Below are 17,123 nucleotides of genomic sequence, written 5' to 3'. Positions count from 1 at the left end.
CCCCACATTCTAAAATACACAATAAAGGCCCAGAGATTGCGCTGCACTAGCCTATGTCAAGATGTCACGCCAGAGTGACAGTTGCTCAAAAATCACGTGTCACTTTTTGAATTCTGTGCAAAACCGATCTTCCTGTAACACATTTGCGACTTTTGTAAGTCAGTCACTTTGGGCTCAAGGATCAGATGGTTATACAAGGAAATCAATGACAACGGTTAAATAGTGACCGTGGTGTCCACCATAGGAAACACATGATATAAATAAAGCCTTGTGGCCTTGGTATTCTGAAAATTTGGTTTTGGGAGGAAAATTTAGGGCATTTAGCCAAAGCACTGATTGAATATTTGCTTCAGAGGTATACCTTGACACTATTGTGTTGTACAATCATCAAAGTGAAAATACTGTTGTTACCTGTCGCAGTGATAATTTTATAGTTTGAGCCCTGCGAGTTCCAGGGACTCGCTGATCAAAAAAGTATGAGTCCCATTATGCATTTAGAGTCCCAAATTTCGAATTCTGAAATAGTCTACTTATTCAATTGCATATGATAAAAACACAAACAACAACAATATACAATGATAATAGGTTTATTTCTTATAAACAAATGCTGCAAAAATTGTAATAATTCAGGCATACAAGATTTGCTGAGAAATAGGTTCTTATTTCATCCCATGGTTCAATCTTTGAGTTCATAAATTCTCTTCTCTTTACTCTGCTTCCAATTATGCAAGCCTTTCTCAAAGTCAACTTATTATCGCAAAAAAACTATCCAACTTTAGTTGCTTCCTCTGTGATATCTCCGCAATAAACTTTCGCAACACTTGTTTTAATGTTACACAACTTGGCAATCGTCTGCCGATCTCGCCAATCTCGTCTCGCGAGAATACTTAACGTGTGATCAAAACAACAATGGCGGAACTGTGCGTCCTGCGGGAAAATTATGCATCTAGGACGGGGGACGCAGAGGTAACGAGATGGTTGCGGTTGTGACCCAAGTCTGTGTTTCTGTGTGGATTTCTTTTAGGATTATTAAGCTTTATTTACGCACAGCACAATGTCAACTGCGCAATCTTAGCCATGATGAGATTTAAGAGTGCTGACGAAATCAGGTGTAGCAATTGTTGATGCACAACTTCTCTTTATGTAATTTATGCTGCTGAGTGTATTCTCCAAGGCATCTGGGACTCCCCACAACCCCTATTTACCAGTCAGCTCAGGTGAAGCATGCAGGACTTGGGCAGGGCAACGTCACAACACACAACATTATCTGATTCCAATTATTCATTGTGTGCAGCCAAAAGACTGAAAATGTTAGAAATCACAAAATGAGATCAAATCAATAAATCAAAGTACAAGCCATCATTTTGCAAGTTAAAAATCTAAAAAACAAACAAACAAGCGTCAGGTAGTGCCACTTTAGGTAAGTACGCCTCCGCAGACGTCATCTGTGGAGCAATCATGAGATGTGAAGAACGTGTCCCGGACCGCCCTCACATGGGATTAGAAGGGGGAAGCAGACGAAACATAGGAGGGCATTGAGTTTGGAGGAATGCTGGCATGGGTTCAGCAGACATGCCTCATCCTGATATATAGGTCACGGTCCACTGACAGCAAGGAAGTACCGTGACTGTTTAAACCAAGATAACTTTAGAATTGACTTTACGCATTTCAACACCCCACAGAGACACTAAACTGTTATTTAAATGTATTCGATACCACAGAGGCCTCAGCGTCGACTACTGCAGGGCAAGTCATGATACTCAGCGTGTAGACCTAGCCTGAAAAAAAAAAAGTCAATCTCCGTTGCTCACTTGCTTGCTGCAGAATTTTTAGATGAGGTTAGCCACTTCCAAACCCTTGATCTTCTTATTTCCATTGCACGGACCAACTTTTGAAAAGCTTTATTGTATTCCACATTAAACAATGTAAAATGTGGAATATATTTTCTTGTGAATTAAGGACAACATAGAGGCAAGTTAATGACTATTGTGATTCATGATGGTAACAGCTGACACAACTCATCGATTGCAGTGGAAAAAAGAGAATCATTTATTTCAATGTCCGAGTTCTTGACAGATTTCGTTTGACCACATGCTTTAAGGCGGATAAAAAATAAGTACCGGCACTCTCCTCATTTGACTGTTTCTAGGTAAATTAGGTGTGTAACAGCAGACCATTAAGTAAACTACATATAAATGTATATGTAGTTATAGGTAACAAATACTGTCTTTGTTAATTTTTTTTTTAATGGAGTAAAACGTCCGACTGCATATGAATGCAACTCGTGTTTCGTGCGTCATTTTTTACACTTCCGCTAACGGGACGTCTGTTGTATCATAAAATGACGGTGCTATTAACTTGCGGTTTCTTGACTTCCTCAATCAGCGATTGAATATGACTTCAAAATTGCCTTGTGTTGATTTTGGCAGCAACTATGTAATGGGACTAAAACCGAGATGAGTTAAGCCAAAATGTCGAGAAGGTCAATCAAGCCAGACGTCACGCTACCGGGCGGGCCAACTTCAAAATAAAAGCTTACGAAGTCAATTAAAATTGCGTCAATGCTTTTATTTTCAAGCAAGCCTTTGCATTCATACCTTGTTATGTTATGAGTAGGTTTTTAGTTTCTATGACCTGCCTCAGTGATGGCGCAGACGCCAAATAAATTCTGTCTGTCTCTCTCTCTCTCGCTCTTTTTTCTTTTTTGAGGCATCTAAATGACTGAAGGAATTGAAGCTAATTGAATTCGGGAGAAAGAATGAGATGAGTGAGGCAGAGAATGATGAGATACATATGTAGAGTTATCAGACAAAACTGTCACGTTGCAAGGTGGTGGTGGACCCCCCAAAAAAGCAGGCAGGAGAGAGGAGCAAGCTGTATTTGAAGAATTGTATTTAAAACAAGAAAACTAAATCTTAAACAAAGTCCAAAGTAACAAACAAAAACCATGGCAGAAACTAAAAACTCTCAATAACAAAAACATGACCAAAACAGGACTGAAGCTAAAACATAACACTGAACTAAACATGACTGAAACGAACATGAAAGTAGCAAGAAGCAACAATGACCCAACACCTAGTGTTCAGGCTAGGAGTCCTTTTAAAAGCCCGATTACCTATGACCAACAGGTGTGCAGCTGCCAGGGGAACCCTACAGTGCCACCTTTTGGTCCCTAAACCGAATCATGACAAAAACTATTTAATCCAAAGACTGATATAAAAAAGAACGCCACCTGACATTTGTGGTTAGACCTGCATACGTTTTCTCACTTATCTATGTGAGGCTTCCAAATAACCAAGAGAAAAACCTTGCACCAAAAATAGGCTTGCTTCCAAATAAGAAAGTGTCTGAAGCACACGCACAGACACGCTGTTTTCTTTTCACACATACGATGTTTATCTGTTTGTGCTGGAAACCAAATGTGAGACACTTGTGTGAGCCAGGCGGCAGAATGACTGACCACATGAGTAAAAAGCAGAAGATTAAAGAATCGCATGTCTTGTGTTTTTCGACTCGGCATGAGGCACAACTCATCTCAGTAGTTCCAGGCTGCTTGCCGTCTTCTACCAGATGTTCTTGAGGTGGATTGATTTATCCAACAACGGGAGGTTTTAGGGTCAGAACCGTAATTTACAACACCTGTGAACTGCCACAGCAGACGTTTTGTTTGTGGTATATTGTTTGCTTTAAAATATAATCAAGGAATTCTTTTTTTGTGATTGTCGTTTCCTTGCTGCATTTGTGAAGCGTAAAAAAAAAAATCTTCAAAATTGGTCATAATGCAAGGCAATTGACTTGGATTTGTTCACCTACAAAGACATGCTCTGAAGCCAAGCCAATGAATATGCTGTGCTCGTTTGCATTTTCACGGATACTTGTGGGGAACCAATCCTTTGGTATTTGCTAAGGATCTCAGCTACCGGTATTCACTGTTTTTCACTGAGGCCAAAACAATTATTTCGGGCTGTGCATCTGTTGAATAAAAGGCAATGCGAAAGATATCTTGGTAAACGGGATGTGTTATGATTGAAAGACGGTTTATTTGAAGGTGGAACAATCGATTCAGTGAGATTATGATTCGATTCACCGTTGTACAGCTCAGTTCGAGAGGCTATCATTCAGTGATTTTCTCATTGTCATTTTACAATATGAATGAACTTGTCAGTAGGTTAATGTAAATGTGGCGGAAAGTGGGGGTCCAGTTTATAGTCCTGCATGTCTTACTATCATAGCGTGCATCAAGATTTGGACAAACGCTACAAGGCCATGCCATTTCCACTGACATTAATCATGATATGAAACTCTGATGTGAAGGCACGGTTACCACATATTGTTGCTTTCGCGGTTAAAGTGAATACGGTACCTACCTTGACATGTTCTTTCATTGGTCAACAGCTTGTAGCCTTTTTTGCAGCTGCACTCAAAGCTGCCCACTGTGTTCCGACACACATGGTCACAACCCCCGTTGTTAAGACGGCACTCATCAATGTCTGCAAGAGGGAAACCGGCGGAGAGGTCAAACACAATAATATGACAAAAGCTGAACTTGCAATTCCAATTTTTTGTAGCTATCTGGGACGTATGAACTAATGTCCCACCACCTTCTAGTGTCCCGATGAAGCAACATTTATTTTAAGGCCATGTCACACCGCCCTAATTGAAAGTACCATCAATGTATTCCATCAATATATTCATGCAGGTACATGTCATACTTTACACATCCCAACTGATCTCTTGAAGCAGAAAATACTGCAACCTGCATGCGTTAGGTTTTAATGATTTACCCCAGCCTCCAAATCCTCATAAGCCATCTTCTTCTGATTTGTGAGCACTTTATATCATCAGCCAATACCTTATCAATATGTCATTTGTCCATCGCCGCCTGGTTGATTGTTTTGCCTTGGCACTGATTCGGGTCCATCTTGAATAATTGTTACAAATGCGTTTGCATCATCTGCTAAAACGAACGTCTCCAAAATGGAACAAAATAATTCTGTCCTTGATCCATTCGGCTCTTCAGAAGTGGCCGACACGCAACGAGCTGCAGTCCTCCTGCGCCAGTGCTGCCTGCGTTTATTTTCCTGCTCTTCACTCTCAAACCAAACACCAGAAGATGGACTCTTATTAGAGTTGTTCGTGTGCTATTGCCAGCTGCAGGAAGCCAATTTTTTTTTCACCGTCTTTCAGCAGAACATTTGTTTCCTCAGTATCCTGATATAATGCTCATTTTATTCTATTGGGAGTTCATATTAATAAGGCTGCCTGGTTGCTTGAGTTGAGGGGCTCTCTGACTTGGAAAGCTATTACCAGGATGAAAATTGCTGTAACTAAAATGGAAAGTGGAGCTTGAGACCACAGTTTAGTCTTGAAAGCATCGGTGGGCAGCTCTGGTCCTCAAGGTTCCGCAGTCCTGCATGCTTCAGATGTCTCCCTCCTCCAACACACCTGATTCAAGCATTCAGCCTATCAGCAAGAACTGCACAACCCTGATGAAGACCCTGATCATTTGAATCTGGTGTGTTGGAGGACATCAGGCAGGACAACGGCCCTCGAGGACTGGAGTTGCCCACCCCTGCTTTAAAGCGACACCCACATCGGTTTGTTAGGTAAGCTGTGCTGGTGAATGGTCTCTTTCATTCATGCCACCTCATTCTCAGCATTGAATCGATCACAGCTGGACTGCTCTGGTTGTCTCAGAAAATGTTTTGTCATCAGTTCATGCATCGAGGCTGGTCATCAACAGCAATGTTCTTCCACATCAAACTCTTTGAACCTTGTAATTATGGACCATTTTTCTCAGCAGAAAAGTGTTTTCCCCGAACAAAAGCGTTGGAAGGATCTAATTGTCTGAAATGTCTTGAGTGTCTTGCATGCTTGAAGTATTAAGATGGAGGAGTCTTTGGTTCAATAATGACAAACGAGGACACATGTCACCGAATGAAACCATACAAAGTAGCTGTGACTGCAAAGAGGTCGACCTGGAGAGTGGAGGCTGGCTTTTTGACTGCGAATGTAATTAACGTTGTGTCCTTGACGTGTTCATTACTGTGATGGACTCATCATGAAGTCACTTTGGTGAAATGCATGCTCAAATACTCCATGTCACTAAAGGATTCCCAATATAAAAGTGAGAGGCAGCTGCAGATTGAACATGTGCAATAGGTCACCTTTGCAGGTCTTTCGATCCGGCTGCAGCGTGAAGCCGACAGGACAGCTGCAACGGACTCCAGTCACCGAATCGTGACACGTGCTATCACAGCCACCATTGTTCACTGCGCAGGTCTCTGCAGGCAAACAATCAACGGGCATCAAAATCAACAATGTTGCTCCGACCTACTTACGTCTCTGGAACCACTGTGAGATTCAAATAGCTTTTGTCTCAGGGAAAAAAAATGAAAAAGCACTTGAGAGATTTTAGTTGCACACAGAAATATAAAAGAAGCAAGGGGAAGGAAAAGAGATGCTGACTGATGACAGTAGAGTGATAATGGTTAATAGCGACAATAATAATGGTGACCAATAAAGTCATGCAATTAGTTGCAAACACAGGCCAACAGTGTTTCTGACTTGGCTGATGTTTGGCCTCTGATTGCAATTTCTGTGAGCGCAATAAAACCTGTGTGCTTGGGGGGCAAAACAGCAATTTCAGCTACCTGGCTGCTGTGTGGCTAGGCTTATTAGGAAAAAAAGAAATGGAAGTAGTCGGTCAAGACGAGTTGGCAGGGTTTCATGTGACTGGGACGAGGGGGAAACAAATTTCAAAAGAGGAGATTAGAAGAGGACTGAGTGTGTGTCAAAAGATTTTTGCTTCTAAAAAATCATAAAATAATACACTACATAATATACATTAAGTGACTGCTATATGTTCACTGAACACCAAAATATATGTTTTGTCAAATATTTAAGTTGATATAATTCGTCATCTACTCATTTCTTTACTGCGTGGATGTTGGGGGCTGCTGGCTGGGATTGTAAAATCAAGCACAGCAGGGTGAGTGGTAAAAATGCTCCGCTACGCAGCAGAATTGACGCATCCAAGCAAAACAGGTGCTTGGCGTGATGTCATTCTATGTTTAATAGCCGTCGCATAGACAACAGTTCAAAACAGTGCCTGTTGTTGCTGAAGGCTGTCCATGAGACACCCACATATCAGGTACACGATTGATGAAAAAGGTCTGACGCGATCATAACGCAATGAGCGTCCCAAACAGTGTTAAAATTTGGGTTACCATGGATTATTTCAAGAGCTAAATCCTGGTAAAGATAACATCAAGAGAACCATACGGTAATGCTGTGTTTTCTTTCCTCGGCTGCTTTTAGCAGTTGAAGGCACTTTAGAGAGTTCATCCTTTCCTTAAACTGTTGACAATATTTAGTCGAGCGTCATAGCTGGCGGAACATCTTGGCTCTCGTCGCGTGTCGGCGAGACAGCTTGACACGATGGTGTGCAACCTGATAGCAGTGGGTAGAGTGGGCCTATGACTTTATCCCTCCGCGCCCCTACCCCCGCCCGCCCCAACCCCAGACCAGAGAGTTCAGTGCTGCGCTTTCACATAATTGCAAAGTGCGAGCAGAGATGGTTGGCAGACAAGACGATAAGACAGTGTCAGGACATGCCTCAAAAACGCTTAGGCAGACATCTCCACCGACTGTAATGATCATGTGCCAAGAGAGCAAAGGAGTATTTCTGACATTGTGGTTGAGTGATGACGGGCGAAGGGCACCCACTCTGGAATGTGTTGGGTTTTGTGAGTTTTGGATGCATACCAGCCGCATCACCAGGTTGGGACCTGCAATTAACACCGGGAAGATATTTCCCAAAATGACGTTTTCGGCCTGAACCTGACACTGCAGTTTGGCTCTTACGCTCCTTATTTATTTATTTATTTATTTATTTATTTATTTTTTACTAAAGACGCAGAGTTATATTTGATGGGCTTGCATATCACACACATGATAAGGGTTGTCAAATAAACTCCATGTAACTTGTTTCATTTTTAAAGGCCACCACATACAAACTTTCATTTTGTAAAAGGGAAGATTCAAATTGGCTTTGTGGGGGGAATAAAAACAATGAGCTCGCCAGGAAGCACAGTGCTTATCCAAAAAGCAACAAGTCTCCGAGGTGACACTGATGGTTCGCCTGACTTTGATGCGGGCGGCGTGAGTTGACTTCCCACTCAGTGACAATGTGAATGTGAGTGCGAATGGTTGTCCATCGTTATGTGCCCTGTGACCAGTTCAGGGCACCTTGTCCGTCCAAAGTCCGCCGGGATAAGCACCCTGCGACGCTGAACAGGATAAGCCATGTAGGAAACGAATGGATGGACAAATCTCTGAGCGTGTGCTACAAACCGCACAATAAGAAATCAAGCGATGTCCAATACTCGGCCGATGTTCCCCTGAGGTGTAACAGAAAAAGCAAACACTAATTCCCGTGTGCTACATCTACACAGGAAATTAATATGATGAAGCGGGATACTAAATCGGCCTATTCCTCCTCATGTTTCTATTTTCGTGGACAGAAAGAGCAGAAACTAGGACACAATATCCAGAAATAAACCAGGCTGTTCAATTGCGAAGTCGTCGTTCATGTGCATTGAGTGGTAACAACTTAAACAAGCTGTTGTCTCCCATTCCTACCTTGAGCAGTCTGCTCCTTGGAGAGCCTCCTCTCTCCGCCTCTTACGTGATATATTTAAAACATGACTTTCTTTGATCCGGCAACACTTTACCCACTCTGAGTTTCATGAGGTCTCCCATGTTTACTCTATTTGTTGACTTAAAACATGTCCCGCTAATTGGATTGAATTGCCCCTTTTTACACTGTAAATATTTTCCTTTGCCTTTTCACCTTGTTTGCATCACATTTTTCAAAAGGTGCTGCAACTTTAGTTACATCGTTGTAGGGTATAAGCCTTGTGAGTTGGGTGGCTTTCAACGTAGAGGGATTATAAACCCCAATTCCAATAAAGGTGGGATCTTGCGTGAAACCTAAATCAAAAATAAAATGCAATGATTTGAAAATCCTCAACCATTATTCAATTGAAGACACTATGAAATTCGGAATGTTCAAACAGAAAGGGTTCTTTTTTCTTGGAAAATATTAACTTAGTTTGAATTTGCACCACGTTAAAAATAATATGGTACATATGTACCACTATGCTACATCACCTCGTTTTAACAACACTCGGTAAATGTTTCAGGACACTAAGTGTTGAAGCTTTGTAGGTGAAATCCTTTCGCATTTTTGTTTGAAATACAACTTCAGTTGTTCAACATTCCAAGGTCTCCGTTGTCATATTTTGTGCGCCACACATTTTCAATGGTAGAGGAGGTTTGGACTGCTGGCAGGCCAGTCTAGGACCAACACTCCTCGACCACAAAGCCACGCTGTTCGAACACATACAGAACATGGCTTGGCATTGTCTTGTTAAAATTAGCAAGGGCATTTCTGTAAAAAGCCCATCCTTGGATGGCAGCAAACAGTGCCTTGAAAAAGTAGTCATGTTACACAGGCCATGAGCACTAACACGGCCCCATGCCATCACAGATGCTGGCTTTTGAACTTTGCGCTGATAACAGTCTGAATAGGCGTTTTCCACTTTGGCCTGATGGACATGACGTCCATGATTTCCAAAAACAATTAGAAATGTGGACTCGTCAGACCACAGAACACTTTTCCACTTAGCATCAGTGCATCTAGATGAATTCGAGCCCAGAGAAGCCAGCGACATTTCTGGGTTTTAATGCAGTGTTGCCTGAGGGACCAAAGGACACAGGCATTCAGCGTTGGTTTTTGGCCTTGTTAATTCGTGCTTTGATTTCTCCAGATTCTCTGAATCTTTTGATGATATCAACACGACATGATAAACTCCCAAAATTTCTTTGAATCATATGTTGAGAAATATATTATTCTTCAACCGATTTGCCCACACAATTATTCACAAAGTGGCGCACCAAGTGAGCAAGTGAGCCTTTTGGGTTCTGCTCCTTTTATACGCAGTCATGACACTCACCTGTTCCCAATTAACCTGGTGACCTGTGGAATGTGCCAAACTTGTATTTTTTGAGTATTCCTCTACTTTCCCAGGCTTTTGTTCCCCCGCTCGAGCATTTTGGAACGTGCTGCAGGCGTCAAACTCAAAATGAGCAAGTATTTGCAAAAACACAGTGACATTCATCAGCATGAACATATATATCTTGTCTTTGAAGTGCATGTCATTAATAGAGGATGAAAAGGATTTATAAATCACAGCATTCTGTTTTTAATTACCATTTTCACAACTTCATTGGAAGTGGGGTTTGTAGAAGTAAGATGCAAACATGACAAAGACGCTACAAGCCCGTTAAGCACAAGCAAAATGGATGGAGTTTGTTTATATGGGGGTTTTTTTGTCCTGATGAAACTAATGCGATGGTAACATTTGTGCTAATCTCTCCAGGTGCTGTCAATGACAGTGGCATGCCCATATCTACCATCTGTATCTGCCAACTTTATCTTGCAAATGTTTATCTGCTATTAAAAGATCAAAATCAATTAGTGATACCGGATGTCTATCAAGCTCAGTGTAATAAGTGATCTCAATGTGAGTTTATGTTGACAGACTCAGACTTATACTGCTGTAAAACGACCATTTCAACGTCAACCTATATCAAGCAGAATACTATGACTAACAATTATTTAACAAGACGCTGGAGCTGTTCCTTTGAGTCATTCTTTTATGTAAATATTTCAATGTAAGGACCTGACTCACCAATAGATTGCATGTGCAAAAACTGGCCCAAACTTGACAGTGCATGCAAAGAGAGGTCGAAGGTGATTGACTAACCGAGTGTAACCAGAATTGCATCCGCCAGACTTACAAAATCGCCATGAAATCATTTTGCACATTTTGGGAGGAGTATATGCAAATGCATGAATTCAGCACATGCAATGTGATTAAACATACCTGAGACCAATTGCACCGATTCATTTAGCGCTTGTGAAAGGTGAATGCAAACTCTCTTACAAAGCAGCACCATTGGAGCGTAGTCAAAATAGGAGTCAACGGCAAGAACAATTTGGAAATGCCAATAAAAATGGTCACGTCTCTTCATTAATTCAATTTTGCCGCCTCTGAATAATCTAAGTGCTGGTTTGCAGTCACTCCCAAGGAGGAGTCATGCCATATCATCAATGACTCTGCATTTGCATCTCGCTCATTTCAGCACATTGGAATAAGTGAAATTGGCTTCTTCCAAAGCAACTTTCCAGTTGTAGCTTTTAATGCCATTTTATGAATGACCACATATATCCAATTGCCATACAGGATGAGTTCAATCAAACAAATTATGGATTTGATGTGGTTGCTGGCATCCCCAAAATCACCAGAGCAATCAATTCCTGCAAATTTGTTTGCCGCTTCCAATGACACTTCATCCATAACTTCAAAATTCAATTTGCGCTTGCGGTGCTCTCCAAAATTTCCCAAGTTGAAAACCATCAAAGCTACCAAAAGCGCAAAGCTTTAAATATGGCCGTCTCCACCGATTTGACATTGGTTACGCTCACTCAACTTAAGAAAAATAACTGACGGCAACAACGCATAGTATCTAAAACTTAGCACCGATTGCCATTCTCAGAGGACTCGTGAAATAAAGTGCTTCAATTAGTTTTGGAAAAACTCTAAAATATTTTGGAACCAGCATTGAGCTGTTTTGGCCACATTTCGTGATAGGATGGCCTTCTCAAGTCATCAGTCTACAAAGTACAAATAGTTTTCCAGGTTTTAAGCCACACAACCACACATACACACACACTTCGGTCTGTTGGCTGCAAGGTCACGTGGTGTCACCGTGGTGGTGTACAGCTATTTAATTTTAAAAAGAAAAGAGGAAGAATCCAAGTATAGCATACAGTGAGAACCAGCTGTGGAACGACAGTGCTGAGTCCCCTTCAGAGCATCCATTTGCTTGGCGTCCCCATCAGAGTATCCATTCGCTTGGCGGTCCTAAATTGAGGGGATTTTTTTTCCTCAAGGGGACTGGGCCATTGGTAGGAATTGTGGTCAGCCACAGTACATCTTGACGCGGCCACAAATGGCCGGAAGTTTTTTTTTTTCTCCGCCTGCATGAAGCCATGTTCCAGGCTGGTTCTTAATGTGTCTTTTACATACAGTACATATTAGGGTTGCAATGGTCTTTGAAAATAATCCAAACTGTTTGGTTCAACAGTTTCTGCTAATATCAAACGCACCCTCATGCTGAAGTGATTTCAAACTCGATCGGCAAATTGGTGACGTTGTTAAATCCAGCTTCTTTCACCTTAGACAGCTGGCCAAAATAAAACCTTTCCTCTCACATGAACACTTTGAGACAGTAATTCATGCCTTTGTCACATCCCGGCTCGATTACTGCAACGCCCTGTACTTTGGAGTCAGCCAGTCCTCCATCAAGCGCCTTCAGCTGGTACAGAATGCCGCTGCTCGCCTCTTGACTGGTACTCGTAAGAGGGAGCATATAACTCCTACTTTGGCATCCCTTCACTGGCTCCCCATTCATTTTAGAATTATTTTTAAGATCCTCCTCTTTGTTTTCAAATCTCTGAATAATCTCGCGCCACCTTACCTCTCTGAGCTCATACGCCCCTACACACCTGCCCGGCGTCTTAGGTCTGTGGACCAGTCTTTGTTAGAGGTACCAAGAGCTAAACTGAGGCTCAGAGGGAATTGAGCCTTTTCTGTTGCGGGTCCCTCTCTCTGGAATGACCTCCCACTTAACATTCGGCAAGCCTCCTCGCTGCCCATCTTTAAAGCCCTCCTCAAAACTCACTTGTATTCTTTGGCGTTTGACTCAGCATGACTTAGATTTGCTCTTGATTTTACTGCTTGGTGCTTTCTACCGCCTTATTACTTATTACTTATTACTGATTCGTCTTACTGTTTATTGTATATGTTAAATCGCTCCATGTACAGCACTTTGTATGCAGCGATGGCTGTTTGAAAGTGCTCTATAAATACTGTTGACTTGACTTGACTTGACTTGACTTGAAGTCACAATACCGTATTGGCCCGAATATAAGACGGCCCTTATTATAAGACAACACCCCCCCTCTTTTTCAAGACTCAATATTGAAAAATGACTTTTTGAACACCAAATTAATTTTTATACAGAAAATAATTGCAGTACATCTGAAACTAATGATTATAACAATATATTTGAGAGAAAAAGCATCTTATTTTGCCTCATTCAAATCTTAATATTTGAACATTTAAATATGTAAACTAAAGTGCACTCACATTCGTAAATGAATGGCTTCTGGTTTTTGAAATGTGAATTTCTTCATAACTGTGACATCTCCACACTACACACAGAATGATATTTATCTGGTAGTCGGACAGCGGGACTGTTTTGAACGAAAAAAAATGTTGCATAGTCTGAGAAGGCCATTATGAGCACAACCGTAGGCGCAAACAACAAAGTAAAAATAAATACATAAAAAAATACAAATTTCAAAAGCAGTTGTGTGTCTTTTTTGTGACTTTCTCATGACAAGGCATGAGAGGAAGTGATGGTGCTCAGTGTACGGTACGCTCTGCATGATAATCTAAGCCTTTATTGCTTCAAAGTGCAACACCCAGATAAAACATACAACCACTTTCACAAGCGCAAAGGAAAGAAATTAGAAGTAAAAAAAAACGGGGTGGATTAATATTGGCTGTCCGCTGGCTGAAAGGCATATTTTCAAGATCAGATTGTTTTGGGCACGGTACATCTGCAAGGCAGGTAATGGTGCGTGATGTGCACTTTGGTGACAGGCGTGGCTTTTGGTCAGAAAACTGGAGGAGGGGGGATTAGTGACGTGAGGCTCCGCTCAAATCCTGCTAACAGCTTAGAACTGCGTACTCTACTTTTAAGTGAGAATCCTTCAAAATAGAGCTGCATTATAACAAGTCCAATCATCAAAATACACGTAGAGAAAATTGCAATTTAGTGCCCACTGTTTAAACTTTGTAAATCATGACTTGTCTAGTAAGTCTGACAATGCAATACTGCACATTTTCCATATGGTGTTCATTCCCAATTTTTTGGGTTTTTTTTTTTTTTGCCATACTTTGTTTCAGTGCCAATCATGGACTCAAGATTGGCTCCTTCACCAAAGCTAAGAGACTGTGCTGATGGTATTCAGGGAACACTTACCACAAAGAGTTTGAAATAGTGCAAATTTCGTTTCACTCAGATCACTTCGATCCAAACAAAGCAACATATTTCAAGGCATCACACTTAAAGTGATGGGGTTGTTTGTGCTTGGCAAAATTACCCTTTGTGTGCAAACAAATCAACCTTGCTTGGAGCATCTCTTCGGTATAAAGTTCCTGCTGCTTGTTGGAAGAACTGTATTTGCAGCTGTGTTTTGAAAAAGGTGCAGTTTGTTGTTATTGAGAGGGCATTCAGAGAAGAAAGAGGAAGACACAAGAGGTCAAGGGTCATCGGGATGATGCCCCCTGTGGGTGGGGAAGGGCCCGATAGGTGTCTGCGAGGTTAGCTTCCTATCCTCCCCACCACCCGTGTACCCCCACAGAGAGGAGTCAGAGAAACACATATTTACCATTAGGGAACAGCTGGGGGGCTGCCTGGGACTGGACACTCCTCTCCCCTGCATGCACACGCACACCCACGCCCACACACACACATTGCAAAAACACCACTTTAGTCCTGCGTTACACTTGAACCTTGCAGCATTCCTGTTTGTCATAAATCATGTGAGCTTCGCGGCACGTACAAAGTAGTAACAGGATGAGGAGGAATTATGTCTTCTGAGCTGTCTCATAATACAAAAGGTGAAAATAACATTAGGCATTTTGGAAATGGACACTTAGACTGGCAGCAACGGCATGACAAAACTACGAGTGATTTTCAAACCTTAGCGTCAACAGGTTCTTGTCCAACTCGAAACAAAAATGAAGGTGACATCTCAAGGCAAAAGTGTTATCGCACAGCATGCATGTCATGCAAATATATGCTCCACAAACTTTGAAAAAAGTGAAGTGCAGTTGTGATTCGTGTGCGAGTTCAGCCTTTTGCTATAAAGCGTGAGTATTGTGAGCGTGGTCAGACAGAGTGACGAATGGTTAGTGCTGCAAGCTGAAAGACGTGTGACGACTTGTGCTTTGTGCTTTCTATCTTGGCAAAAAAAAATTTATATTAGGCTGTGAATTTTCTCAACAACGTCAGGTATATCTGCGTTCACGAACTCCAGGAAAAACATGCTTTTAATTGATAGAATTATAGTTTGACCAATCCTAGAGATGTCAAATTTGTACAAAAACTTAATGCCGCACTCAATTACATGCTAACATGGAAGAAAGTCGTTAGTTTAGGGATCGGAAACTGGCCGTGTGGCCTGAGCCTACAGTCTGAGTGGTGCCTCGACTTATTAAAAAAAACAAAACAACAACAAATGTGGTGGTGGTGCCGGGGTTGGGGGGGGGGTTTGAACATGTAGACCGCCGCATACTCGAGGGTTCACTGACTTTATTTCGATTTTTGGTTTTGGTTTTGTATTTTGCCGGCGAGACAACTCCTGTATCTCATGGAAAATACATCTTGGAGTTTTTCTGAAGAACATTTGGGGGTTTCAATACAAATAAAATGAGAACTTATTTGTCAGGCGGCTCACAAGACAGAGGTCCGAGGCTGCGCCCTTCCCGTGTGGTGTTTGCATGTTCTCCCCATGCCTGCGTGGATTTTCTCCGGTTTCCTACCACATTCCAAAAACATGCATGCTAGATTGATTGAACACTCTGAAGTGTGATTGTGAGTGTGGATGGTTGCTGTTTGTAAACGTGTGCCCTGCTATTGGCTGGCAACCAACTCAGAGTGTACCCCGCCTACTGTCCAAATACAGCTGAGATAGCCTCCAGCACGCTAGTGACCCTCTGTAAGCGGTTCCGATAACGGATGGATGGATAGATTTATTGGTCAGTGGCTAAAACGAAGCCCAGTGACAAATTTGAGCTTTCTGGTATGGGTTGGCTCACCCCCACTAGCAGTGATGGCTTTGATTCTCTCAGTGGCTATGCAGCACAGTTGCATTCTGTCACAAGGTCCATTTCTAATACAACATCATGCAGTTAGCTAGCAAGCTACACCGACAACCCCCAAAAAACGTATCTTCTCTGGACAGATCAGCATGGTACTGTAAATTAAGTCCAGAGTGTTATGTCTTTTGTGCTATACAGTCTACCATAATCAATTGAAATTCAAACCTTTCTGGAGAAAATAGCCACAAAAACACAGGCTGAATAACGTGCCACTGAGTTTAATGATTGTCTCTGTTATGTGAACCCACAGAGAGGGGCACAACACCAAGCAAGCTTGTGACGTATTAGATGATAGCTGCTGATCTCTGCCGTTTTGAAGCATGTTAGCCAAGGCACAAGCTAGCCTGAGTTGTCACAGCATCAAAAAGCAGTGCGTTGACTCTGGATTTATCCGAGGCAGCGGAAGCTTTATTTTTGCAGCGCAAACATAGGCGTACAGCAGACAATGGCAACTTGCACCATGGGGGCCATAATTATGTCTGACGAATTGTTGATGACAAAGCTGTAATAATAATAATACATTATGACTGTGCTCGAATCAGTGGTGATTCAAACTGGGATTCAAGTTGGCGTGGAAAAGCGATTGCAAATCGTAATGTTTGTACTCTGGTGCAGTCAGAATCGAATGTAATGGGGGGCTCAGTATTTTTTTACATATATATGGGGGGGGGGGGCATTCGTATGTGTAGTTTGGAGCGCGCAAGGCGGTGGCTGGGAATACAGTAGTTAGCCAGTTAATGAGAACCCAAAAAAAATCCCACGTCGGAGGGTCGACGCATCATGCATCAACACCTCTGTCGATAGGCTGCTGCCAGCCAACAAACAACAAATTTAGACACGGGGATAGACTTCTCCCATCGAGCCAGCTAGCTAGTAACCACCACCAACAAAACGACCCGGATTGCATCTTTGGTCACAGCACGGCGAGGAATTTTACACTTATATAAAAAAATAAAAATAAAAGCTTGAACCTAAGTTAAAGGTGACAGTCAAAATTTACAGGTATAATCTCCAGTTGAAAATATAGTTTTAAATATG

General features: G+C 41.9%; 1 protein-coding gene across 4 annotated transcripts in view; it reads right to left on the bottom strand.

The window, feature by feature from the left end:
• The window catches only part of scube3 (signal peptide, CUB domain, EGF-like 3), a 102,855-nt gene that overhangs the window by 13,024 nt on the left and 72,708 nt on the right, over positions 1 to 17,123 (bottom strand). For 2 of the 4 annotated variants that reach the window (XM_052057096.1, XM_052057097.1), the window contains exons 7-9: positions 14,591 to 14,663; positions 6,168 to 6,284; positions 4,368 to 4,490 (exon numbers count right to left, since the gene is read on the bottom strand). In XM_052057096.1, the coding sequence (XP_051913056.1) occupies positions 4,368 to 4,490; positions 6,168 to 6,284; positions 14,591 to 14,663 (313 nt within the window). The remainder of the gene's footprint in view (positions 1 to 4,367; positions 4,491 to 6,167; positions 6,285 to 14,590; positions 14,664 to 17,123) is intronic. The other 2 variants (XM_052057098.1, XM_052057099.1) reach the window with 2 other exon arrangements.

Source organism: Hippocampus zosterae, chromosome 2 (genome assembly GCF_025434085.1).
Source record: "Hippocampus zosterae strain Florida chromosome 2, ASM2543408v3, whole genome shotgun sequence".
In the NCBI taxonomy this organism is placed as follows: Eukaryota; Metazoa; Chordata; class Actinopteri; order Syngnathiformes; family Syngnathidae; genus Hippocampus; species Hippocampus zosterae.
Note: the sequence above shows the minus strand (reverse complement) of the source record. Positions and strands in the feature narration are given on the sequence as shown.